Source organism: Branchiostoma floridae, chromosome 1 (genome assembly GCF_000003815.2).
Source record: "Branchiostoma floridae strain S238N-H82 chromosome 1, Bfl_VNyyK, whole genome shotgun sequence".
Classification (NCBI taxonomy): domain Eukaryota; kingdom Metazoa; phylum Chordata; class Leptocardii; order Amphioxiformes; family Branchiostomatidae; genus Branchiostoma; species Branchiostoma floridae.
In genome coordinates, this window is record NC_049979.1 from 32975661 (window position 1) to 33002073 (window position 26413).

The 26413-nt window shown below is 37.5% G+C and overlaps 2 protein-coding genes across 4 annotated transcripts in view; both read right to left on the bottom strand.

Moving 5' to 3' along the window:
- The window catches only part of LOC118410961 (homeobox-containing protein 1-like), a 1064572-nt gene that overhangs the window by 672403 nt on the left and 365756 nt on the right, over window positions 1–26413 (bottom strand). The window lies entirely within an intron of this gene.
- LOC118410769 (beta-1,4 N-acetylgalactosaminyltransferase 2-like) overlaps window positions 5394–26413 on the bottom strand; it is a 23861-nt gene continuing 2841 nt past the window's right edge. For 2 of the 3 annotated variants that reach the window (XM_035812579.1, XM_035812588.1), the window contains 11 exons: window positions 25783–25903; window positions 24962–25060; window positions 18471–18577; window positions 15622–15677; window positions 14876–15056; window positions 11300–11386; window positions 10930–11120; window positions 8927–9067; window positions 8093–8216; window positions 7426–7533; window positions 5394–5767 (listed from right to left, as the gene is read on the bottom strand). In XM_035812579.1, coding sequence (XP_035668472.1) covers window positions 5499–5767; window positions 7426–7533; window positions 8093–8216; window positions 8927–9067; window positions 10930–11120; window positions 11300–11386; window positions 14876–15056; window positions 15622–15677; window positions 18471–18577; window positions 24962–25060; window positions 25783–25903 — 1484 coding nt within the window. In that variant the 3' untranslated portion in view covers window positions 5394–5498. Of the gene's footprint in view, window positions 5768–7425; window positions 7534–8092; window positions 8217–8926; window positions 9068–10929; window positions 11121–11299; window positions 11387–14875; window positions 15057–15621; window positions 15678–18470; window positions 18578–24961; window positions 25061–25782; window positions 25936–26413 lie in introns of all 3 variants that reach the window. The other variant, XM_035812570.1, reaches the window with a different exon arrangement.

The following is a 26413-nucleotide window of genomic DNA, read 5'->3' on the forward strand; positions in this document are numbered from 1 at the left end:
TATGTGTAATATTAGGTAATATTAGCCTCAATCTACAGTATATAAGTTATAAAAGACTCTTCCCCGTTCTGACATATTAAGCCCTTAGCTATGTACCCAAGACCTGTATAAGCTACCCTAGCCCGAAGTGTCTGTCAGTGCCCCTGGATAACAGCGTGGATAAGAATCAGCTTAACCTTGGATAAGGACCCTGGATAAGGACCCTGGATACGAACCCCACATAAGGACCCTGGATAAGAACCCTGGATAAGGACCCTGGGTAAGGACCCTGAATAAGAACCCTACATAAGGTTCCTGGATAAGGGTTAAAAGTTAAGTGGATACGTATATAGAACATGTGGAGGAACACCGGACAATACTTCTGCCAGGGTAAGTCGGCAGTATTTAGGAGTTTTTTTAGAAAGGAATTGTTGAAAAACTGAGATAAAATGTATGCATCTACTACATGGACATGTCAAATTATATTTGTAATCTATTTGCTGATGCAATCATTTGATGTTGTGTTCGTATTACAATAATTTTTCAGACCATTACTTTCTACCCCACCCGTTCGGATTTATAGTACATGATTTATGACATATTCTGTTCCTGCCTTTCTTATCACTTGAAACTGCAGTAGATACGGATGTTACCAATAGTTAGACGTATTAGACTTAGACAAGTTTAGTCTTATTTCTCGCAAACTTATATGTTCGTATATTAGTCGTCTTCACTTTCCGAATAAACGTTTCCGTTGTTCGGATTTGTTACGGATTCGCTTGAATTCGCCAAGAATCCGGGATCTTAGATCCGCCACCTTGAATGAAAAAAAAAGTTTTATCAGCAAAAATCGCAAAAGGTAATGAAATATATCTAAATATTTATTTAAACGTTTTCAATTCGAAAAAAAGGTAGTTAGAAATTCTAAGGCATAATAAGCTAGCTATTCTTGATCTGGTCATATGATCCGCCATATTGGATTTAAAGCGATGATGTCCTCAAACTAGCATGCGTCATTCATATCCAATTATAAAAGATTTTCTAGATAACAAAATACTTCATTCATGTAAAAGAAAATAGCGGTAATATTAAGCCTATCCAGACTTGGGGGGGGGGGGGCTAAAAGTGCCTGCGCCAACTCTGACCTCCTAGAGCTCCCAAACGGCTTGCGGTAGAACACCCAAACTTAATGAGTTTTCCTAAAATATTGTTGGCAACAATTAAATAAACTGGTTAAGTTTATGATTTTTCATGTTGCCATGGCAACAGGTTTCTGAAAGGCAAATTTTACAAAAAATCACTATTTTTGGTTTGAACAATGGGATATTCTTGCTAGACTAACCTTTTTTCACATATGTTTAATATCTAACACATCTTAGTTGAACATTTATAATTAGAGATTCATAAATTATGCTAATGAGTTTATGATGAAAAGTATAACAAGCTTATTTTTACTCAGATTTCATCACTACTTGGTATTTTCTTACAGAAAACATTCATGTGAACGTTTTTAATTCATTTTCATGGGGTTTAAGCGTTGTATGTTGAAAAAAATGTATCTTGAAAAATTTAAGGTTCATAAGATGGCGGATAGCTAAACTACAGATGACATTTTGACGTCGTTCCGTCGGCTTATGACAACAGAAGTATTATAACGATTAAACAGTAATAAGATACCTTTATTTGTAATTTTTTGAGTGAGATATTTAGGTATTGTGGTAATTCCCCGTTTTAGCCAAAATATCAATTAATGACGTCATAATTACGTCTTATCATGTCATAATGATATAAAAATTTCAGGAATTATAAAACTCAATGAGCACACCCCCCTGCAAATTTGGTGATCGTACAGTAAGCCGTTCCGAAAATACGAAGGGGGGGTCGAACGAGCCCCCCCCCACACACACACACACACAATCCAGGAAAGGCCCCAAAAAACAGTCTGGATAGGGTTAAAAAAACGTAAAAAAAAATGCATAAAAACGACATTGGCCATTTTCATCAAAATGTCTGACAGCGAAAGATGTCATGGCAACAAAAACGAGTGTAGAATTTTCAAATCTTTGTGAAATTGATGTCGCGGGCCTCAAAAGGCCACCTTACCGTCTGAATAGGGTTAAATACAGCCTGGGCACAACTTTGCCATGTTTAAAGCTAGGTTTCTAAGTTAAAATTTATCTGCAGACTTTGAGTGGTGCAATTTGATGTCACGAGATTTGACTTGACGGTCGTTATAATTTAGAACAGTGTTAAGTAAAAAAAGGAAAACTCAGATCAATCTCTTTTATAGATTCAATTCTAAGAATGTTATTATTCGTTTTAAAGCACTTGCGTGGCATTCACAATCGTCTTCATATTCCAGGGTTTCTTCGTTATCCAATTGTGATTCACTCTAAGCTTTCAAGAACCGGTTGGAATGAATTCCAGACTGTACAGCTGATGTCGACTGTGTTGTTTACTATCATAATTCTACGGCTTTCTACCATATTCACGAGATAACGGATTGTCGGATATAACATAGACTTTGAAAGGTCATCTCTCACGTTACGTATACATTTTAGCTTCGTCGACATAACAAAGAAATAGGTCCAATCCAGTGGCTTAAATTTGCTATACCTAGTAGATATTATTAATTCTTACAATGGTGAATGTATACTATAGAATTGTTATTAATTGTTCTTCCATCAATATCGATATTATTCTATCAATCTTATTTGTATTGCCTTTGCCTTAGTCGTTCAGAACTACCAATCAATGAATAAATAGATACGGATGGTAATCTATTGAGTTATTTAAAACTGCAAGAAATGATCTGGGATGTTAAATGTTTGTTTCTTTCATATATAATAGTTTTCAGTTTTCCATAATCTATTTGAAATAGAAGCATGAACGGTTAAATTCGCACGCTGTGTGTAGAGTAACAATGGTTCGCATGGTCACAGACACAATTACCTGTTTAATGTGTTTTGCTTTTTGTTATTGTGCATAACTCGCACAGAAACATGTCGGTCATTTCGCACTAGAGTCTACAGCCCACAAAAGTGTCCAAGCAATTGTCTAAATACACACAAACAAGCTTGCCATCACATTTATTACGGCTAGAAATTGTACATTTACTACCACGGAGATTTAATAAAAATTACTATGTTGATAAAACTGCAAATGTAATTTTGACCCTTTATAAAATGTACCTGCAATGGGGTTATCTTGATAAATTATAATTGATGTGTGTAAGCAAAGAGGCTAGAATGTTATAGAAGTTTATTTGCAAGTTCGTGCCCGAGGGCTAATTGCAAGTACATGTACATGTACATGGTATACACATAGTGACAATGGACAGTCAAAAACAATATTCTAATCTAATACTAGTGTTGGCTATTTCTAATATATGTAGAATTGTCCTAAGCTTCTTGACTCTAACCTCTGCATCTGCATCGGATACCCCCAAATGACCCCGCGAGGGGCAAAAGTAGGGGGGGAGCTGAGGCTCCCGGGTTAGGGCGGGCAGGCCGCCTGCCTGGCACGGAAGTGCTCAACGTTGGGAGCGCTTATTACAACCGTGCCAGGCAGGGCATTCCACTCGGGAATTGTGCGTGGGAAAAAAGAATGTTTGTAGATATCGGTGCGTGCAAATATGTGTTGATATTTGAAGTCGTGACTACCCCGGGTGCGCCCTTGGGCAGGCTTCAGAATATTGCTGGCGTCTATGTTAATATTATTGTTGACTACTTTATAGAAAAAGGTGAGGCGGGCGTTCCTCCTCCTTTCGGAGAGAGGGCGCCACTGCAGGTCTGAAAGCATTTGTGTCACGCTGCTAGTCTGCCGGTAGTCATTTAGGGTCACTCGGGCTGCCCTGCGCTGGACGGCCTCCACCGCCTGTATCCCTTTGTTGGTGTACGGGTCCCAGACGATGGCACTATATTCCAAGTGAGGCCGTACCAGCGCTTTGTAACAAGTGGCCTTGACCCTAGATGGACAATGGGTCAAGTTGCGCCGAATGACTCCTAGGACCTTACCAGCTTTGCTAGTGGCGTGGTTGATATGGGTGTCCCACCGCAAATCGTCGGACAGTTGTACTCCAAGATAGGGGTGGGACTTAACACCGGTAAGGGCTTCTCCACAGAGGGAGTACTGAGTTATGATGGGGTGCTTTTTACGGGTGATATGGAGGATGTGACATTTAGAGGGGTTGAACGACATGAGCCAACGATTTTGCCATTCTGTTAGCGCATCGAGGTCAGACTGCAGCCCTTGTGCGTCAGAAGGCTTGCTGATAGTTCGATAAATCAAGCAATCGTCAGCAAACAGTCGAACATGTGAGTCTACGGAATCGGGTAGGTCATTAATGTAGAGCAGGAATAGCAGAGGGCCTAACACAGTACCCTGCGAAACTCCAGAGGTGACCTTGACAGCTTTAGATGTTCCACCGTCAAAGACAACCCTCTGGGTTCTCTCCGTAAGGAAGGCCCTAAGCCAAGACTGAAGGAGGCCAGAAATACCATGAACCTGAGCATACACGCCCCAGTTCAAGAAACGAAGGCCAACATGAACTCCAAAGAACATTTCGGCAGGACTTTAACGCATACAGGAAAGCACTTCCAGTTGATGTTTTCTGTTCCGTGGAAGCCTTCTTGTGCTGGAATCAGCAGATTGAATCTTTCCTTACACAATAGATAGAATTCGGAGATGAGGCGGAATGATGACTGTTGCTAAACAGGACATCTCTCCAACTCAGCCTCGTCGGCGGACTTAAGTACACAGCCACCACTGTCACCCAAGCATACACTATAGCCAATATTGTCATGTTTTGAAATGTTTCGTAATATTGTTTTGTATTTACAAGGGGTGATCAATATGTCCCTGGCATCACCAAGAAATAGTTAGCACAACTCAGATTTCTACACGTTTATGTAAAGTACAGAGTCTTTTATTGAAGTTTTCCGACTTTTAGGTTATTTGGATCATTATTTTGCAGGCAACACCTAGCAAAGGTAGATAAGAGAAACGAAAAAAAATAGACAAATAGCTGCGATCTGTGCTGTGCGGGTGAACTTGCTGTGCAGGATATCAGACGACCGTTTTTTTCTTCTTGATATACAATAGGAATCCTTATCAACCATTTTGACAATGTTTTCGAAGAATTTACGGCAAAAGGAATTCGATCCACACGTCTCATGACAGTTTAACTTTGTTTTCATGCCAATTGCCTACTGATTTTTGAAAATGCGTTGCCTGCAAAGTAATGACTTTAATGCTTTGACATTTGGAGGATATTGATAAAAGACTTCATACTACGAAGATATGTGCTCTAAAAGTTGAGATGAGATAGTATTTCTAGATGAGGCCGAGAAGTTCTTGATCTCCCCTTGTAGTAATATAACATTTCAAACGTCAACACATTAAAACAACTGTTACTCATCTCATATATATATTAATGCTTTTAATCCCAAGGAGAGAAACACCCACTCGGTATGTTCGAATCGACTTTATTAGAAATTTTTTCTATTATAATTCCACTTTTATTCCTTATTCTTTATTTTTATTTTTTTCTTGTTTTTATTTACTTTTTTAATATTTCGGTTCGTCTCCCCACTTCTTGTCCATTGTTTCCTAAAGCAGTCAACGTTATGCATGTATTGGTTGTATATATTCCTTTCCAGTGTATTTTTCTTACTAACACGACGGTACAAGGTGTAGTTTCCAGCATCGAATCCTCCCTTCATGTGGCGAATTGAGCAAATTTCACAAGCGGCTATCCGGAGCCTTCCAAGAGCGGATAGGAAAAACTCTGTAAAGAAATAAAGATGGTATCAATATAAGTAATGGGTTTTTGATGAAACATTTAGCACGATGTGCTATTATTTTAGCCGGAATATTCATTTTGAATCTCTCTAAACATACAGCTGTTTGACAAAAAGAGTATATGAAATAACCGGAACAAGAAACAAGAAATAGTAGTAAGACCATCTCATAAAGCAACCTTGTTCGCTTCGCTCACTCGGCGGTTTCATTTGTTAGTTATAGCAAATAACCAGGCGTTATGACGCCAAATAGACTCTGGAGAGGGTTATTGACCCTTAATTACTTTTAGTCTTATCTATTTTTTTTCAAATACATTTTTGTATTGTATTTTTTATAAGCGTGGATACCTTATCATGATAATCCATAAGGTTTGATTAAGTAAGTATGTCCAAACAACTGTAAATGATATTACGTGCAGTATCTTTGATAAAATAATCGCAAAAGTAGCTGCCTAAAACCAAATAGTGTGGGGAATCTTGCCTTCATGAAAGTTAGTAGGTGTATGGATCAAACTATCAGCAAACACTTTTCTTTTCAATATAGGGAATTATGTAATGAATCATATATCTTTGGTTGAACAGACTTATTTGGTTTAAATTGAGGAAGCTTTTTGTTAACCTTAATTGCCCTGAAAAGTTGAAAAAAATGTTCTGTTAACCCTATCAACTGGGCTTACCGGGGGAGGCGTCAGCACACCCCCCCCCCCCCCTTTGGTATTTTCAAATGCTGTACGATCAACAAATTTGCAGGCGGTGATATACTCGTCGAGTTTTAAAATTCTTAAAATTTCAATATCATTATGATGCAATATGACATAATTATGACATCATTGATTGATTTTTTGGCTAAAATTTCAATTATACCTAAATATTTCACACACAAAGTTACCAATAAGTTTAAGACTTCTGCCAAAAGCTGACTCAACAATGTTAAAATGACGTCATCTGTAGTTTAGCTATCCAACATCGTGAATTACCAACCATAATAGTGTTAAGAAGCATTGTTTTCAACATATAACGCTAAAACCCATTGCCATTGAAAATGGATTAAAAACGTTCACATGTTTGCTGTTAGAAAATACCAAGTAGTGATGAAATCCGAGTAAAAATAAGCTGGTTATACTTTCCATCAAAATATTGTCGGCCATCTTGGATTTTGACAATTGACGTCATCTTATTGGCAGAATTTATGAATATTTAATCATAAATTTTCAACTAAGATGTGTAAGACATCAAAGATATATAAAAAGAAGTTAATTTTCAATCGAAAGTCTTTAAATCACATTGTTTTGACCAAAATTAGCGATTTTTGTAAATTGCCTTTCAGAAACCCGTTGCCATGGCAGCAAGTTAAATTAAAAACTTACTCTTTATTCATTGAAATTGTTAACAATATTCTAGGCAAAGTCACCATGTTTGGATTTTCTAGTACAAGCAATTGGGGAGCTATACGACGTCAAAGTTTGCGCAGGCCCTTTTAGCACGTCTGTCTGGATAAGGTTAACATTGGCATTGCATAGAGTTACACTTCGTTTTATTTGAATTAACTGCTATTTGATATAAAAAGTTTTTACTGCAAATTTAAAATGACTCGTTGAATTTATTATTGAAAAGTTATGTTTGGCATTGAGCAGAATATGTGTACCTCCGTGTCCCAATCGTGCCAACGCGGGATGTGGGTCAAATCCGACAGCTTTCACTTCATTGGTAGACGCAAGAAATGCATTCAGTCCGACATCATTTGCATAGAACCCTGAATATAAGTAATGTGTTAGTAATATAAACTTGGCATAAAGAAGTGTAATGTTTGATCTGGCTGAATATATTATATAGTTGTTGATAAGTAATTTTTAACGTAAAACAGCTAAGTATGTTTTTTTACAAAGTATTTTTCAGGCTATTATTTTTCCCAGATGACTGCTCTTTTCTTACAAGTATAAAATATTATGTAATTTAGTGAAAAATTGCATAATTAGATGTGAATTAGACTTAATCTGATGATGTATTCGGTCCTTATCATACATGAAGTATAAGTAGCTTATTATCCCTGAACCCAATCTTGACGCGGGCGGGGATTACTGCCGAACGATATATATATATACATATATTGTAAGATGTCACGACTTCGTGATAGAAAACCCGCCTGTCTGAACACTCACTAAAGAGTTTACAGAAATGAGTTCGCTATTCTCTTTCCCTATTGTATCACCGGACAGTCTGTGAGTTCTCCTCCACCCGTGATGAATTAGTTCATATGGTAAACTAGTATTCTAATTAGAAAGAATTGCTTGACATAGTATCAAAACTCTTACCAGGAAAGTTTTTGATTGCCATGTAATATCCAGGGTCTGTCTTTTGGTCAATGCAGGTTCGGGACTTGTTTCCAAAAATATCAAAGGTCGTAGCAAATAAGTTACGTGCAACAGCTACGCTCACCTGCAGAAAATAAACATAAGTCGGATCATAGGTATTTTGTTAGCAGTATACGTATTTAGGGAAAAAATGTACAATTACATCAAATAGTGCTTTTGTTACACCTTGGATTCACCTGACAAGTTTTAATTTGATACGGGTACACGCTAATTTGCAGCCCTCGTGCTATAAGACTTCAGGGGAGGACAGCGATTTTCTAGTAGACTGCCGAAAAGACTAAAACAGTAATGACAAATGACACCATGTATTAGTCTCAGAGCTCATTAAATTTCGTTTGGGCATTGTAAACAGACTAAGTTTTTAGTCGAATTTAGTCGTAACTATAGCTTGTTTAAAACACACAAGAAAGGGAAGTTACGATGCAGTGCCATTAAAAGTCGCCAAAATCTGAGTATGTCCAGCTTTAATCACACCCTACTTACACACAATAGCAAGGGTCTGGAGTGAGCTGCCATGCGGCGCCACTTAGGTAACCTCAACACGTCAGTAATTGCCCCAGATGCGACTGGAGGACTGTAGATTTTAAACCACATCGGGAAGGACCCCTACTCGTATTGTGTGATCTTTAATGTCACTAAGGTGTGGCTGTCCTTAAACACGGGGAGAGCAATGCTCTGTTGACGGACACAAACGCACACACACATCAACAATACACAAAGTCACAAAACTCTAACTCATTATGTTTGATTAATATGACGATTGTTAATACTTACAAGGTGAAAATTGGTATTATCCAGAAATGATACGAGCATGTCTAGCTTTGTTTCTTCTGTGATCATCATATCATCATCTTGGTAGAAAAAGTATTCCGTCGATACTTGGGATAATCCAAGGTTTCGGCCAGCAAAATAACCCTTAAAATTGAAAAAGGTGTTTATCATACGTGAAATAACAATTTACATGTCAAGCGCGTTTAATCACCGACTACCTAACATCAGTACAAGAAAACATTGCAACCTACAAAAGAATATAAAGACTATCTGAGTAAATTGTGAAAGAACAATACTTGCTGAAGTAATCGGTGATTGATAAAGCAAGTTCATTTAGACTCCTGTGATACCGTATCAACTTCAACCTGAGCAAAGCAACAGGCGCTGCTTTGAAAAAAAAGTTTTAGGATATTTTACAGTACATGGAATCGGGGCGTTAACTTAACCTTATCCAACTTGACACAATTTCAAGCGAGGACACGCCATTAAGTCGATTCGTTCTCTTGCAAAGTAACCTATTACCACATACTGATCTAGTGGCACGCGAGGGACAGGGATGAATAGTTCACACCAATTGTCTGTTGATTAAGGATATTTCTTCGCTTGTTATTTGGAGTCGAACGTTATGTTTCATTATGTAGTAAAGCCGCATTCTTACCTTGTAAGTTGGAACTGCGTACCATGATTCTTTTACGTTCAATTTTAGAAATACATTTAACGTTACAAGGTTTGTATCGTGACTGTATATTGTGGCCATAGATTTATCTGCAAGGTCTCTCTTCGATTTGTTTCTTTTCACAGACGAGTTTCAAATACATGTTTGTAAACAACACCGACAAATCTGTAATGTTTCACCAATACATTACCAGCATCACTTCAATGTATTTCAATGAATACACAGAAATAGCAAAAATAGATAGTATCAAGAAGGTAGTGGAATGTGCAAAAGAAGCAAAGCCTTATGAAAGCAATATTTCAATATGTACGATCGTTGAAGTGATCAATAGTGAAATATTATCGTAAAACAGTAAGCCAACTTGGATTCGTACCCGAGACCATAAGGTCTATTGGTTAATCCACTATGCCACTATATATTTTATTTGAATCGGTGTGCTGATACGACTGAAGTGACGGATCGCGTGATGATACGAGACAAAAACTGTTGCAGGTCCATCATTTCAAAATCTGAAGTCCAAATTAGCTTTTGTTCATCATTGTAAACTTTTCAAACCGTAATAAATAGCACAAGAAGGTTATATAGGTCAACGATGCCAGCTTTGTTCGAGTTTATGCCATTTACATGATGGTCAGGGTCAGAATGTCCCGCCACTCGTTCGGGCTATTCACACCGTAGTAACTGTCGTTGACCTGTCAGTAACAATAAGAATGGCCCTCGCTAGAAAGATACTGAGTGTGGGGCATGGAGGCTGCTTAAATTTCCCTCGCCAAATATGACGTCGTATGTATACTAAACAGCTTGTGCTAGAACAACAAGTCTAAGCGAGTTATCCTAGATTATTGCTGGCAACAATTTGCAAAAAAATCGAGTAAGTTTATGATTTTTCGTGTTGCCACATTTTACAAAGGCATATTTTCCAAAAATCACCATGCTTTGTTTAATCAATGGGTTCTAAGTTTTTATTGCTAAATCATATTTATTTTCATATAATTCTAACATCTAACATACTTTAGTGTGACATTTATAAATCGATATGCATAAATTATGCTAATGTTAGACGAAATTGGTCGAAATCCAAGATAGCCTATAATACAATGGTAATACAGAAAAAATTCATGTGAACTTTTCAACCTGTTTCATAGGATTTTAGGGTTATTGGTTAAAAAAGATGTATCTTAAGACATTGAAGGTTGATATTCCAAAATGCCGGATAGCTAAAACACAGATGACGTGATTCAATCACGTCATTCTGTCGTCTAAAGGAAACTGTGTAAGCCACGCCCTGTTAGTTTTGTTTATCATTTGTTTATATTTCCGAGATACAGACCGTATATGCTGGCATCCTAAAGTGGTCCACGTTGCTACTTTGGAAACTAGTGAATAGGTGGTCGGGTGTATCATCAGCAACAACTATTCTTGTCCCAGGGTACAGTTGATCAACAGCTTTAATTGCATTTCGAAGTCTACTATAACGAAGAAATGTCTTGACAGCAACAGTCACTCTATCCTGAATCTGGCCTTCAATTGGAACATAAAAATGTTAAAATTACTAATGAGACATTACATTTTTACGTTAATGAATTATTTGAGTGCCACACGTTATAAGCAACAACAACCAATGATATTGCTAATGTTGCAAATAGCCAATGAAAAGTTCGCTTTAAACAATAGTAGAAAGTGATGATAAGTCACATTACCTTTTCCTTCGATAAACAGCCAGGGCAGTTGTACATGTTGAATATGTATTGGCATGGTCACAGTTGTCTCCGAAAAACGAATTTTAGCTAAAAGGAAATAGGGTAATTCTATATTGCAGTTGAGGATAAACAATAACGCAACAACTTATGTGGAACTTGATAGAATTGTAGAATGTCACTTTTGCTTTTGTAATAGTGTTCGGGCTTTCTTTAACTTCAATTAACGTTTTTGCAACTAAAATTAGTGGGGTCCAAACGGATAGATGCAGAAAGATGTAGAAATCTATTCACTGCAAAAGTCACGGACAGAATTTTTTTTTATTCAAATCAAAAATTAACCCTTTTCAGAACGGTTTTCTTCGTCAACCCCAGACAGGGGGGCTTTTGAGCACCCCCCCCCCCCCATTCTAACTCATGTTACTCTTTATCGACACATCATGTGACCACCAGTTTTTTTAAGAGAACGATGTAGATATAATATCTAAAGATTTTGAAAATATGACACTATGAAAACGTAATAGACGCACTTAGGATGTCACCACTGTGTTGTATTTCCGGAGCAATGTATAAAGGGTATTCCTCGAAAACGTCAAGGTCAAAATAGAAATACGTCACAGCAAGGGCAGATAACAATTAGTATATTGGCCGTTGCAACTTTTTTTTTCAATATCAATTACGTTAAATTGACACCATGTATATGTAAGATACAAGTCTTGCTCCGCTATCTTATAGACTAGATTTGTGATACTTTTATATGTATATATCCTGACTTGTTGTGACCTGTACTTACCTCGGTTGGGCAAAATTGTACAATAAAGGTATTCATTCATTCATATTATATCTACCATCCTTTGATTCTCAAAAATCAAGTAGACCTTCTTTATGCAAAAATACCAGGTAGTTCTAAATACTAAGAAAAAATAAGGTAGTCATTCTTAATCCGGCAATATGGTCCGCCAACTAGCTTTTGGGCAGACGATGTCTTCAATTAACATTACTTAAGCAATTTTATTAATTACAGACATTCTAAATAACATCAGTTTTTTTAAACCCTCAAATCACCGTATGGGGTCAAAACTGACCCCAGACGAATATTAATATGTGCCATTATGACATTTCTGGTTTAAAACAAATTTCCTTCTATGAGTTTGTTTTTTATGTATGTCTTATAACTTCTCTACGTTTTTAACCGAGATTGGCTTATTGTTGATTAAGTTATCGTAGACAGTTTATGTATGGTCCAGTGGGGTCAAAACTGACCCCAGCATTTTTTTAAACAAACTTCTGGAACCCGCGCCTAAACTACTTATCGTATGATCACGAAATTTTCAGAGAATGATGTACATGTGCAACGAAATTATGGTAACAACTTTTATGTCATTATCATGTTATATGACGACGCCAAGATGTCATTTAGCTTAAATTGGCCGCCATCTTGAATTTTGATTGATGACGTTATCAAATTAGCATGAATTATGAATATTGAATCATGAAATTTACGTTGAATTTCATAAGATGTCATAAACAAATGTGGTTTGTCAAGAAAACCTTAAAACTTGAATGTTAAAGCCAAAATTAGAAAATTGTGTAATGAATATGCCTGTCAGAATTCCGTTGCCATGGCAACATTAAAAATGATGAACTTTTTTTATTCACTTGAATTGCTTGCTATCAACATTTTCTCAACAGGGACCAAGTTTCGTGACCCTAACATAAGCTATTCAGGGGCTATGTTACTTTGAAGTTGACGCGGGCATAAAAATACCTTACCCGGTCAGAATAGCGTTAGTGCAAAATGTGGTCCTCATGATCTTTTGCATAAATTATGATAATGAGCTACAATTATTCTCACCTAATCATGTCAAACTGTCCCACATAGATAAATGAAGCCGAAAAAACTGTATTTGTACAAAACCCATACGGTAATCTACGTCACATCACGGGTTAATCCTATTCAGACCGGGCTTTTTTGGTCATCCCTGAACGGGGGGGGGGGGGGGCTTTTGAGGCCCACCACTTTTAAGTCCTATAACCCTAAAACGTCGTGCCGTAAGGCCCCCAAATTTGTAGGACATAATGTCGAGAAAATATCTAAATTGTTTTGACGTTTGACGTTACCCTGACGTAAAATGTCGTAATTATGACGTCATCAATTTGATTATATTGGTCGCACCCATGAAAAAAGGGTATTCTCAAAAAACTTCAAGGTATGCTACAAAAATGTAACAACAAGTGCAGATAACAGAATAATGATATTTATTACGACTTGCGTTGCTAATAGCAACATCAATGACGTCAAAATGACGTCTTGAAATGACGTTATGCACATCTAAGATACGAGTTGGGCTCCGCCATATTATATCGACCACCTTGAAATTTTAGAAATACTTTTTTTGCAACAAATAACCACAAAGGGCAATGGAAATAGACTAGATTCATTCATTTAGATGAAAAAATGCCAGGTGGTTACAAATTTTAAGGGATAAGTAGCTTGTTATTCTTGATCTGGCCATACGGTCCGCCATCTTGGATTTTGGGGATGATGACGTCATCAAATTAGCATAATTTATGCATATATAATTATGAAAGATGTGCTTAACAATATAAGATTTTCTTTATGCAACAAAATAGCAGTAATATAGCAAATAAATGTGAAAAATACACTGTCAGAACCAAAAATAGTGATTTTTGGCAAAACTGCCTGTCAACAAACGGTTGCCATAGTAACACGAAAAAATGGAAAATTTGTCAAACTTTTTAAATTTCTTGCCAACAATATTTTAGAAAAACTCGACAAATCCGGTGGCTCGCGCGTAACCGGTTCTGGCGTTATGTGACCTGGAAGGCGCGAGCCTCAAAGCCTCCCCCCGTTCAAATAGGGTTAAATTGCACTTCAAAATTTATGTCTGGGGTCCCCAACTGGGGTGCTTGAGGGTAAAGGCAGCCGTTATTGAAAATTTTGTTTCCGTTAATATCTCAGTAACTACATATGCAGTCTAATATATACAGTCTAAAGTTACCACAGAACTTGAAAGCCCCTCGGTTAGTAATAGAAGAATTGTTTCGTTCACATCTGGAAAGACGTAGATGCCATGATGAGAAGCTTGGAGAAGCATCACAACTCGCCTATGTGTTGTGTTAAAACAAGCCTTTATCATGATGGTCTTCGTGCAGGCAGAACGAGAGGCAGATTGACCACGAAGGGGCAATAAAACAAATAATGCCGTCTTTCTCACATAACGCCAGAAAGGCTTACGCCACAAATTTCATGTCTGTTCCCAAAATTTAGTTTGCAACTTTTTTCATCATCTTAACTGTGTCGCCATGGCAACCATTTTCTTTTTTTGAAGAAAATCGCAAAGATTCTTACAAAGTATTTTTAATTTTTTTTGCTATATTACTGCTGTTTTCTTTCATAGCCAAAGTCCTATGTTATCTAGAATATTATTCCTAATCAAATATGTATCTAAGTCATTCTTTTTCTTTGTATTATGTTGATAGGTTACACCAACTTTTTTTTGCAGATTTGGAAACGTATCCTATTTTTTCTATAAATAACTTGAATATATACTTTACCGAAGTCAACGATGTTGGCGTCAAACTCTGTATTTCTATACACGATGTACTTTAGCTGGAGATTTAGCAGGGATGGACTCCGTGTCGAGATTTTTAGTGTGTTGGCACCAATTCCGTTGACGCTTACCCATCGTACACGCCCAGCCAGTTGGAATATTCCTCTGGTAGCATTTATCTGAAACTATGACAGAAGTAATCTTATTGGCTTGGGGATGATACAAATGCGAGTCTAAAAGGTAGGTATCAAAATGATTTGGAATGACGTAGATGTGCCGATATCAAATAGGAGAGCATTCGTATCATATGCACCATATCAATACCTTTATAACTTCAACAGATAAACGTTCATTGTCTTTGGTAAAAATAAATTTTGATAAGAGAAAAAAATGTAAAGTTTAATGGCAGTTGTAAGAGAATTAAGAAAATAGGGGCCAATCTAATGTTTAAACGTATTTGTAAAAATAATAAGATACGTCTGATAGTAGCAATGCGTTTTTGCTTAATGTATCTTATGTTCTGATGATTTTTTCTTTGTTTATAAAAAATATGTAAGTGTAAATTCCATGTCGACTATGCGACCGTTTGATATTTCCATTATAAAAAATCAAATCTTACAAAAGCACAGTTCAAGATTTTATCTCAAGTCCATTGGAACATAAGTAAACACCAAACATTTATTATTGTAACACGATCTAATTTCTAAATAGGGTTTGGAAATGCTAGAAGTAAATACTACAATACTTTACCTCCATTTGCTTGTTGCTGTGAACATCACTGCTATTGAATAGCTCCACTCGAATCCCTGTGTAGCAAAAACGTCAAACCTATTCAAACCGGGCTTTTGTCAATCTTCGACGGACCACCCCTTATAACTCCGTAATTCTGTAAGGACTAATCACATGATTACCAAAATTTGGAGAGAAAAAATGAAGACATTATCCATAGAAATTCTGATCAATTTAACAGTATCATAACCTAATGTGATGAAATTATGACGTCATTAGTTTGACAGTATTGGCTCGAACCAGGAAATAGTATTTTCAGTAAGCTTTTAAGTGGCTGGTAAAACTATATAAAGACCAGATAAAGAAAACGATTGCCTTCAGTATGCTACGGGCACCCATGTAGTTTACATCATTGGTGGCCTGGCAGAGAAAGTTTACTAAGTATAAGTTACTCATCAAATCATGTTTGAAATCTAGAGACGACCAGATAAGAAATTGAAGTAATACAACACTTCACTAGCGTTTACCCCCCCCCCCCCCTTTAGCGTTATCACCCCACCCCAGAGAACTTACTAGTACTTCTCGTATTGGTCTCAAGAGTAGCTGGCTACTACATGTTAGGTGCGCTACCTGGTACTATACTGCACCTGGAAGTAACATAGTTTGTGTGGTAATAGTACGTATATGTCAATTTCTTTTTGCAGCAAGAACGTTAATATTGATACTATAGACGGAGTTATGTATCAACCTGATGTACTTATATCATTTTAAAATTGCAGTTTGTGATTTATACCGATTAACTTCTAAAATGCCATATTAACCTGTTCCTGCTTTAGCCGGGAAAGACGAGTTCGCTAGTGTTTTTACCCCCAGGGGCGACATCGCTGTGACACCGGTTTTAAATGACTTGCGAATGAAGCAACATGATGGCGACTTTTTTTATTGATCGTATTTTTGAAAGGTTGCTTTTTAATTTTCAAGATAGGGACTGATTGAATTGTAACCATATGTTGCAGTTTCAACTCGGTTAGCAGAGCATGTTTGGAGTCATGGGCCTGAATTACAGATCGAGCATCATAAGTGCCCATTTCTCTTCGAGGGCACTTCAGGTGAAATTCAGTCGTCCCGTAAGTTATGTAAGGGTATTTGATCAAAACTAATTGTTACAAGGTAGTTTTAGATATTTTCTTACTATCGTCGTTAATTCAATTTGATTGTGTAATATGGGAAGTCATAGAAACAACATCCTACCAAAGAACAGTTGTATGGCAATATGCCCGCCATATCAACCATCATCCGGGAGCGTAGGACCAGATTTGCCGGTCATTGTTTTAGGAATAAACCAGAGCTTGCTAGTGAACTCATACTGTGGAAGCCAACACACCGGTATGCACATGCTGGGCGACCTCGACTAACATACATAGACCAGCTTGCTCGTGCTGTGGGGTTGCGGGTTGAGGACTTATTCTTTTGTTTAGTATCTATCCTAAGTTGTGTGTGTCTTGTGTTTGTGTATTTCTTCTTTGTTTTGTTTTCCCTTTTTAGCTCTATTAGTACAGCTATTGTCAGAGACTATGAATTTTGGATACAAGTTGCTGTATAACGCAGCTGAATAAAGTAACAATTTGGACATAATGGCTCAGGGTGCAACCATCATTTTCACAACTGTCGCACGACCTTTCTCCGCTGTGGGAATTCGTATTTTTTGACATTTTCTGTGAATAATTTATCGCCAAATGGGGCTTGGTAAATTTATTCACTACTACAAGTCTGTTAGAAAGAAATACTTATGCATTCATTTTAGTCAATACTGGCCGGGTGACCCGCCTGTAAAATGTTTAACCAATCACGGAAAGTTTCCAATACTGACATCAGTGATTGGCGTATATTTCGCAGCAATAATGATTTCTCTAAAGTGGGAATTTTACATGCACTTTTTGACCATCAAAAGCATGGAGTGAAATAGCCAATTCTTTAGGTTTATTTGTACAAAATACCTAAGAAGTAAAGTTTTTGAATAAGATAATATCCAAACGGCTTGAGTTAAAAATGACCAGCTTTTTTATGTTTTCTGATTTTTTTATATATATTTTTATTTGAATGTATAAATATAGAGTCAATTCCAAGACACCATGCGGATGTTTGTTGCCATTGTTTAGAATTGATTTTAAAGTTTTGTAATTATATGTCTAGGAAATTTTATTCTTCAGAAATATTTTAACATTGTTTCAACTTTATAAACTTTGGAAATATTCATGGTGTGGAATTGGATACTTCTAATGGTTTCGAAATAATGATAACGGCATTCTACCATTATTTACCATTTACTACCATTTTCTACCATTTTTTGTAAATGGTTCAGTGGGATGGGAAGATAGCAATTCACACATCCTTGCAAAGTATGGTTGGGTGCCATGCAACAATGGCCCACCACAAAGGATCCACCAGCGCCCAGTAGTGAAATCTTAAAATATACAGATGCAACAATAGGGCTTAATTTCATGGGGGCAATAAACTAATTTTACCATTTGGCAAGGTTTACAAATATTTGTAAATATTTGTAAATGTGAAATAATCACACAGGGGTTTCACAATTATTCTAAATAAAGATATTTTTGTACAGTTATTTTCAAAATGTTTCTAAAATATTCAAAGGAATTCAAAGTGATGAGTATTTTCTTAGTCAATTTTTTGAAAAGAATTTAATTATTGTGGCTCAGATATTATTTTGTTCAAAATAATTCAGACTAATTATAAATATTGTCTAAAAACCCTCATGGTGTCTCGGAATGGACTCTAAGTATTCCACTTTATTTCTTGGGACGATGTTCTTATCTTTACCGCATAAACAGTAAATGATATTAACACACCTTTGAGCCAAACAGAACGCATCGGCCTGACGTAAACTCCGTGTGCTGGGTAACTTATTGGTGATAAGCCATCGACTTGGTTTTTCATGTCTGGTAGATCAATCCTCCTTTAAAGGAATATGCGAAATCTCCATGTTAATAACGTTGGTGCTAAAAATGACACGTTTACAATTTGTCATGCAAATAGAAAATATTATTTCTTTGAAAAAGCAATACATTTTTCTAAATTGACCCGAGGGTTAAAGTAATTTGGCATCCTATTCTGGACGTACGTTTTTTTTGTTTACCATAATAACCCTATCCAGACTGGGCTTTTTTGGCGTTCCCTGGACTGGAGGGGGGGGGGGGGTCACATTCGACCCCCACCCCCCTTCCCCCACGTTCGTATTTTCAAAACGGCTACCGTACGATCAAAAATTTGCACGGGTTGATATGCTTGCGAGTTTTATAGTTCCTGAAATTTTCAAATCGTTATGACGTAATATGACGTCATTAATTGATCTTTTTGGCTAAAACAGTGAATTCCAATGATACCTCACACAATATATAAATAGAAATATTTCACACAAAAAGTTACCAATAAAGGTTACTTATCAATATTGAAGTGTAATAAGACTTCTGTTGTCTAAAATCGACGCAACAACGTCAAAATAACGTTATGAAACGACGTCATCTGTAATTTAGCTATCCGTCATCTCGGACTATCAACCTGAAATTATTTAAGATAATTTTTTTTCAACTTATAACGGTAAAACCCCATGAAATTGATTAAAAACACTTACATGAATGTTTCCCATAAGACAATACTAAGTAGTGATGCAATCCGAGTGAATATAAGCTGGTTAATATACTTTTCATCATGATAGTATCGGCCATCTTGGATTTTGACCAATTACGTAATATCATCAGAACAATTTATGAATATTTAATTATAAATGTTTAGCAAGAAAATCTTAAAATCCAATTGTGATTTTTGTAAAATTGGCCTTTTAGAAACCCGTTGCCATGGCAACACGAAAAATTATAAACTTACTTTTTTTGCAAATATTTCCCAACAATATTCTAGAAAAAACTCCAAGTTTTGTTGTTCTAGCGCAAGCCGTTTGGGAGCTATACGACGTGACATTTGCCGCGAGCCCTTTTGCCCCCCCCCCCCCGTCTGGATACGGGTAAGCAAACATATGTAGTGCAATTTGTTTGTTTTTTTCATACATTATCCTTCTCCGACCTCGGAGGTGGAGAAATATTAAACAGCATGACTACCATATCAAAGATGTTATGGGAAACAATTCCGAATTTGTAAATCAATTATCCCTCTAAAGTGCCTCCATATTTTCCTGTGGCATAAAGTAATAAAATGGCATTGATACTAGCTGCTTATTCTGCTTGGACAACATTGGCCCTATTCCTATCCTCCTTGGGGAGAGGTGTAGAATAAAATTATTCATAAGGCAAAAGAATGTTAGATCTGGTACCTTTAATTTTTTTCACTTTTCTGATGATGACAAATAAAACTAGAGTTAGGCGACCTCATATCTCCATGAAATAAAATTTAGAGCTTTTGTAAGTTTTATGCAATTTACTAACACATTATCATAATTTAGGCATGGTGTTTTTCATCATTTACTAAGGCCATGTTGATTTGATTATATGGATGACATCCTCCGGGAACTCCAAAACTGATGCGAGCGAGCGTATAAAAAATAGTTTGGCCAAAAAAAAAGTTGCCTTCAGTATGAAATCAAAGTAGCCAGGACGGTTGAACATAGGACTAAACACACATAGTATGGTATACCATGATCCTCTGGACCTGAATTTTCTGTACTGGTACCTCCCCCAACCAACAATAGATTTTTTTCTTTTCGTCCTTTCACATCTTATTCTTTGACTTTAGATTCATTTTGGCATTCTATATATGGCATTAGTTATCTGTTTTCTGATACTTTTTTTTCGATCTACGGAATATTTGTGCTCATATTACAGCTGCTTTGCACAATTTATTGTGTGGTCGAAAACTTCTTTTTTTTGGAAATGGCCGAAAATTGGTGCGAGCGCGGATGTCATCCATATAATCAAATCAACGTGGCCTAAGGTACACATGTCACAATTAAAAAAATCCCATTATAAATCTTAAAGCGTTTTTTCAATGCGTACATAAATTATGCAAATGAGTTCCTCATTACCATATATAGCATCTGCTTATATCCAACCTATGATAATTAACAAGTGTTACATTTCCGAATATAGTAGTAGTAGATTGGTTTATTCACTCAACAATATACATGAAATATACAAGGCCTCGCAGTGAAACCATCAAGGTTGACCAGTTGTTAAGTCCATCGAGGTCGTGCTGGACCAAAGGGATGTCACTCGTTGTACGACTCTCGATCAAGTTCAGGTCGTCTACGAATTTCCATCGTGATGACATAGCATTCTCGGCGGCGCTGTTTATCAGGGCAAGAAAAACAATCGACCCCAGTACTGTACCTTGTGGAAGGCCGCATGACGTCGCGCTCCAGTCCGAAAGCTCATTTGTGTTGGTAGATTCCATATTGAAACAATTTTAAACTTTGTTCCAACACTACACTGCACGAAAAGGCAGATTTCCGCTGTGCAAACCCGTGTACACATGCAAGTAAATTCAGTTTCCACGAGTTTCAACGGGTGCCCACTGTGCGAACGTGACGTGCCCCTATATGGGGCACCTGTGCAAATCCGAGTAAACGGACCACTTGCGTGTGCATTACGTGCCCTTCCTGTGGAAACCCGTGTGCACTAGCTGTGCCACCTTAGTACACATGTGCGTACGCGTGGAAACTAATGACGTATGCTTTTGTTCGCAAATGACTGGTGCATAATTTGGCGGCTAATTATCACCTAATTATCTCCCCGGGCCTCGACTGCGCCGTAATTACACCCTTTGTCCTTAAAAGAGGCGTCATTTTCACTGCCACGGGCTTTCCCAGCCCAAAATTTACCCTCCCAACATTGAAAATCGCGAACCAGCCCCCATAAAATAAAATCCAACCCTCCTTGTAGCCTGCGACGGAGGCTATGAGACACGTACGTCGGGGCGCCATGTTTTCAAAACAAAACAATGAAATGTGTATTAGCGGATGGGTGCTTGTGAAAGTCCAGTAGTTAACCTCCTTGCTTTTCACCTTGCTTTAACCCTCAAGCACCCGACCTTTTTTTGCGACTAAAATGACCGAGTGGGGTCCAAACGGACCCCAAAATGTTTTGTTCATAAAATCTCAGTACCATTTCTAATCGGCGATTATTGTGTATACATTGCTTCGTCAATGTAAGAGGAAGATTTTCAGATGTTAAGGTGTTGCTAATTCCAACTCATTATCATAATTTATGCAAAAGTTCAGAAGGACCACGTTTTGCACTAAACCTGTTCTGACCAGATAGGGGAATTTTGAGGCCCTCAGCGACATTTATGTCGCATAACTCATGAACGGCTTGAGCTTAAGCTACGAAACTTGGTGATTTATCACAAAATATTGTTTGCAAAAGTTTTTGGTCAATAAAGTAAGTTTATCATTTTTTGGGTTGAGACCTATGACCATATTCTCACAGGCATATTTTTGCCAAAATTTGACAGTTTCAATTTGAACAAGGTTTTCTTGTAAAACTACACCTGTTTTCTGACAACATTAAAATTCTATGAAATTCAATGTAATTTTCATGACTTAAAATTTACAATTTATGCTAATTTCACGAAGTCATTGGTCAAAATTCAAGATGGCCGCCCTGATTAAGCAAATGACGTCATAATGTCGTCACATTACATGTTGATGACACAGAAATTTTTGTGATGATTTAAGGTTACATTCTTATTATTGTCTAAAAGTTTGGTAGTCATACTGTAAGTGGTTAAGGGGTTATCCTCCAAAGTTTGTTTTAAAAACTACACATTTTTGCCGGGGTCCGTTTGGACCCCAGAGGGACTGAACACAAACTTTCATTATAATTTCCACATTATTGTACCAATCTTTGCGAGAACTTAGGAGAAGGTATAAGACATATTGACTGACAAAGTCACGGAAGGATTTTTTCTTCAGATCAAAAATGTTCAAATTGCATTTCAAAATGTACGCCTGGGGTCCAAATGGACCCCACTCGGGTGTTAGAGGGTTAATACTTGACTTTAACGGTCGGTAGTACCCACTTGTGACAGAAATTTGATGAGTTGATTAGTATTCAACTACATGGCGGGTCAAACTTCCGCCCCTCAATATTCAACCAAAAACCAAGCCAGGCAGACAATCTCCATATTACCGATATAAACCAAAAATTACACTGTGAAAGTGAAGTATACAAATATTGAAGTTCTCCATAACCTAAATATCTTTGTCGAAAAAAATCGATTCAAACTTTTACTAACAAGGAGTCAGTACAATGCAGATCCAACATATTGTCGAAATGCGGCGTAATGATATACTGTATAAACAAAGCCGACCGACCAAAAAACAACACTTTCAATCTAATAGAATCTATCTATTGATAGGCGCCGCACTCCAGGTTAAAGCCTAGATGACAATCAATTCATGTAATGTTGCATAGAAAACAATTCATATGTTTAGTTACAGAAATCGGGCACATCCGTTGAAATTGAATATGTTGTTTCACTAGTGACTTTTATCTTACACGTTATCTGTAAATAGAGGTAAAGTAGTTTGCTTGTTTCGCGGCACGATTGTGTTACAAATCTTATTTCGCGTACTGTTGGCGTCGGTTTCATTATTGATTTTCCCACAAGTACAGACCGAAATGTGGCAAGCGTTCTGGGTATTTTTACTTGGCAATTCACATAAGTAAATTATCAGACCCTTCTCAGCCCTCCTTTGTTAACGATAATTGTTCAACACGGGAAGTGTGCAACAGTGGGAAGCGTGGACTCTTCGCGTGCCCTATCGTGCGCACAGATTTTCATTGTAGGGGCACGCGGGAACAGGCGGTACGTGGAAACCTGTGCCCACGGTGAGGACACGTCAAGTTTCACCATCGTGCACAATGTTGGGAACTCGTGGAAATCTTTCGTTTCGTGCAGTGCTAAAAGAAACTCACCATAAATTTTCGGCCGAACACTCCGACCTTCTTCATATGAAATGACTCGCTGCACTAATCCGGAGGTCGTCGGATGACCTCAGGTAGCAGCGAATCATAAATGGCGGGAAGGCGAAACCTGCCGCCATCACGGTTCAACGAGGGTTGATGTGCCTTATTGTAAATAGCTTCCTTGACGCCCCTCACGAATGAATCCTGTTCAGAGTACAAGATACGTACTTGGTCCAAAGACACGGAGTGGCCCGGAGATTCGACGTGTATATGCTGAGATACCTCTGAGGATGTTGAGCTGCGACGCCTCTGTTCCATGAAACGGGTTTTTAAAGGTCGTTTCGTTTCCCCGATGTACGATTCGGTATATGGGCCTCTGATGTTCTGTCCGTTGCACCGGATGTGGTAAACCACACCACACTTGTGTGCCCTGGATACTGCCCACTCAGGGTAACCACACTTACGTAATGTTTAGTTATGTGTTCCATCTCTCTCTCCCTATTCTCCGGGTTGGTGATAATAGAATCAGTCCTATGGAACAACGTGCTGATGACACCCATTTTTCAATAACGTGTTACATTTGTTTAAGTCCAGTTATTGCAAACAATGGAATTATTCCTAATTAATCATGCAAATTAGGTCATCATTTGCATAACATACATATTATTATGAACATCTTTACCCAAGCTAACTGCATGCCTAAAATGATGCCAATCCTTCCATCCTTTCTGCAGTCATCCACTTTGGGATGTCTTGACAAAAACGTTCCGTAAGAGAATGGTATCTGGCTGAAACCTGCTCCACTTTGTCATGACACTGGAAGCTATCTACCAGCCAAAAGTCAAGACCCTTTCACGTCCGGGACAAGACATACATAAAAAAATCTGCTATGATAGAAAAATCTCATTAATTAACAAATGTATTCTTATTTTGCATAATTTGTTTCCCAATATTTCATTTTGTACAACATTGTTTCAACCAAAAATCATGGAAATCCGTTGTTCCCTTTTCGAGTTATCGTATTTAGAAGTTTTTGACAAAAATGCCCCTGCTATGCCAAAACTAGCCGTTAGGGGCACAAACTTGTGTCACTTCTGTCTAAACACGAGAGGTATCTAACAACTCCGTATCGTGATCATAGCTTGTTTAGAACACGAGATAGCAAACGCGAGAGTTGCGCTGCTCTACCAAGGAAAGCCGCTAGGGGGGGGGGAAATCTAATCATTTGCAGTTTTTATCACACACTACCAACATCACACATCAAGTATGAAACCAATTCACCCAGCCTTTCTTGAGTTATACTTTTCTTACACACACACACACACACACACACACACACACACACACACACACACACAGATAAACACAGGGTAAAATATAACCTCCGTGACATTTTATGGAGGTAATTACTAATCAAAACTTACCGTCTTTCGTATCTTGTCAGACTCGCTTTCTTTTGCTCTGGCGTTGCCGGATCGTGTGGAGGCGAAAAGCATTTTGAACATGATTTGTCCTTAAGACCGCTGTTGTAAAGGAAATCATTTCGTTATTGTACCCGTTTACTTGAGTCATATTGCTAAATCAGAAAACCATTATACGAAATGTCACAATCGACAAAATGAGTAAGATCGGTTATTAGTAAACCAGGATAGAGAGATTTCCTTCTAGAAGCCTGTCATGACCGCTGACCTCTAAGCTCTCTCTCATCCGCATAGTCAAATTTGCTTTTGCCAACTGTTGGTTCACTGTGCTAATAAAATCAAGATGACTACCAGATATATAAGAAGTTACACAAAAAGTCTAAAGACTAAGTATCCTCGGGATGCAGGTATGTTGGCACATTTCAATTAACACTCTGCTATCTAAAACACTCTTAATACACACACAGATTACAGCAGGATGCCACAAATAATAAATGAAAAGTGCTGGCTGGCAATTCTGTTGATGTTTGTATACACACGTTTTATCTACTCAAGAAATACTATTAAACATCAAAGGAATGTTATTGATATTAGCACCAGCCGATACCTGTTCCTCTCGTTAGAGTCACATCCTCCCCAACCAGTGCACGATTGGAAGAATCCTCAGGGAAATCCAATTACCTGTTTGCCCTGCCTTGAGGTTCCAACAAATGGTAAATTTTACAAAACAAACTTCGATTCAAGCATAACTACCTATTCTATGTGAAAGTATAATATCTGTTTCTAGATTGATATTTCTATTTAAGTAACAAATATCTCCTCACCTCAATACCGTTTGATCAAATTTCACCAAATGATCTTGATTCCTTTCCAAAGGGCGCAAAAATGTCCTTATCTCATAGCCGCTGATTGCTTGAAAATGTTCCTGCTTGCATTCCCAGGTTCCTGAATTCAAGCAAAAAATGTACATGCAGCAACTGAAAATTTGAAAAGAAACCAGTCAGATTCATATTTCTTTCCAGGGAAAATGGAGATATAGTTTTGGGTGTGTCTGTGCGTCAGTCTGTCTGTGTGTCCGGATTTCTCTAGTGAGCAAAATATGAATGGATTACGATGATATTTAGGTTGTGGGTAGGTGTTGGGAAGACAAAGGTCAGGATTAATTTTGGGCCACGTGGTATATGATATTGGTACTGTAAAAGAAATTCGTTTTTGGATCTTTTGAACTGGATGTGCTATGGTCTTGATTTTTGGGTGGCAGATAGCTTGTGACATAAGGGATATGTGCTGTATATTTACCCTAGCAGGTTACTCTGGAACTGCAGGGACATTTTTGTAAAAATCTTCAAAGATGGATAACTAAAGAAGGACATGACAAATTGACATGATATTTTGTATGTTGGTAGACATTAAAATGGATGTATATAGTATATTTCTATTTTCTTTTGTGATTAT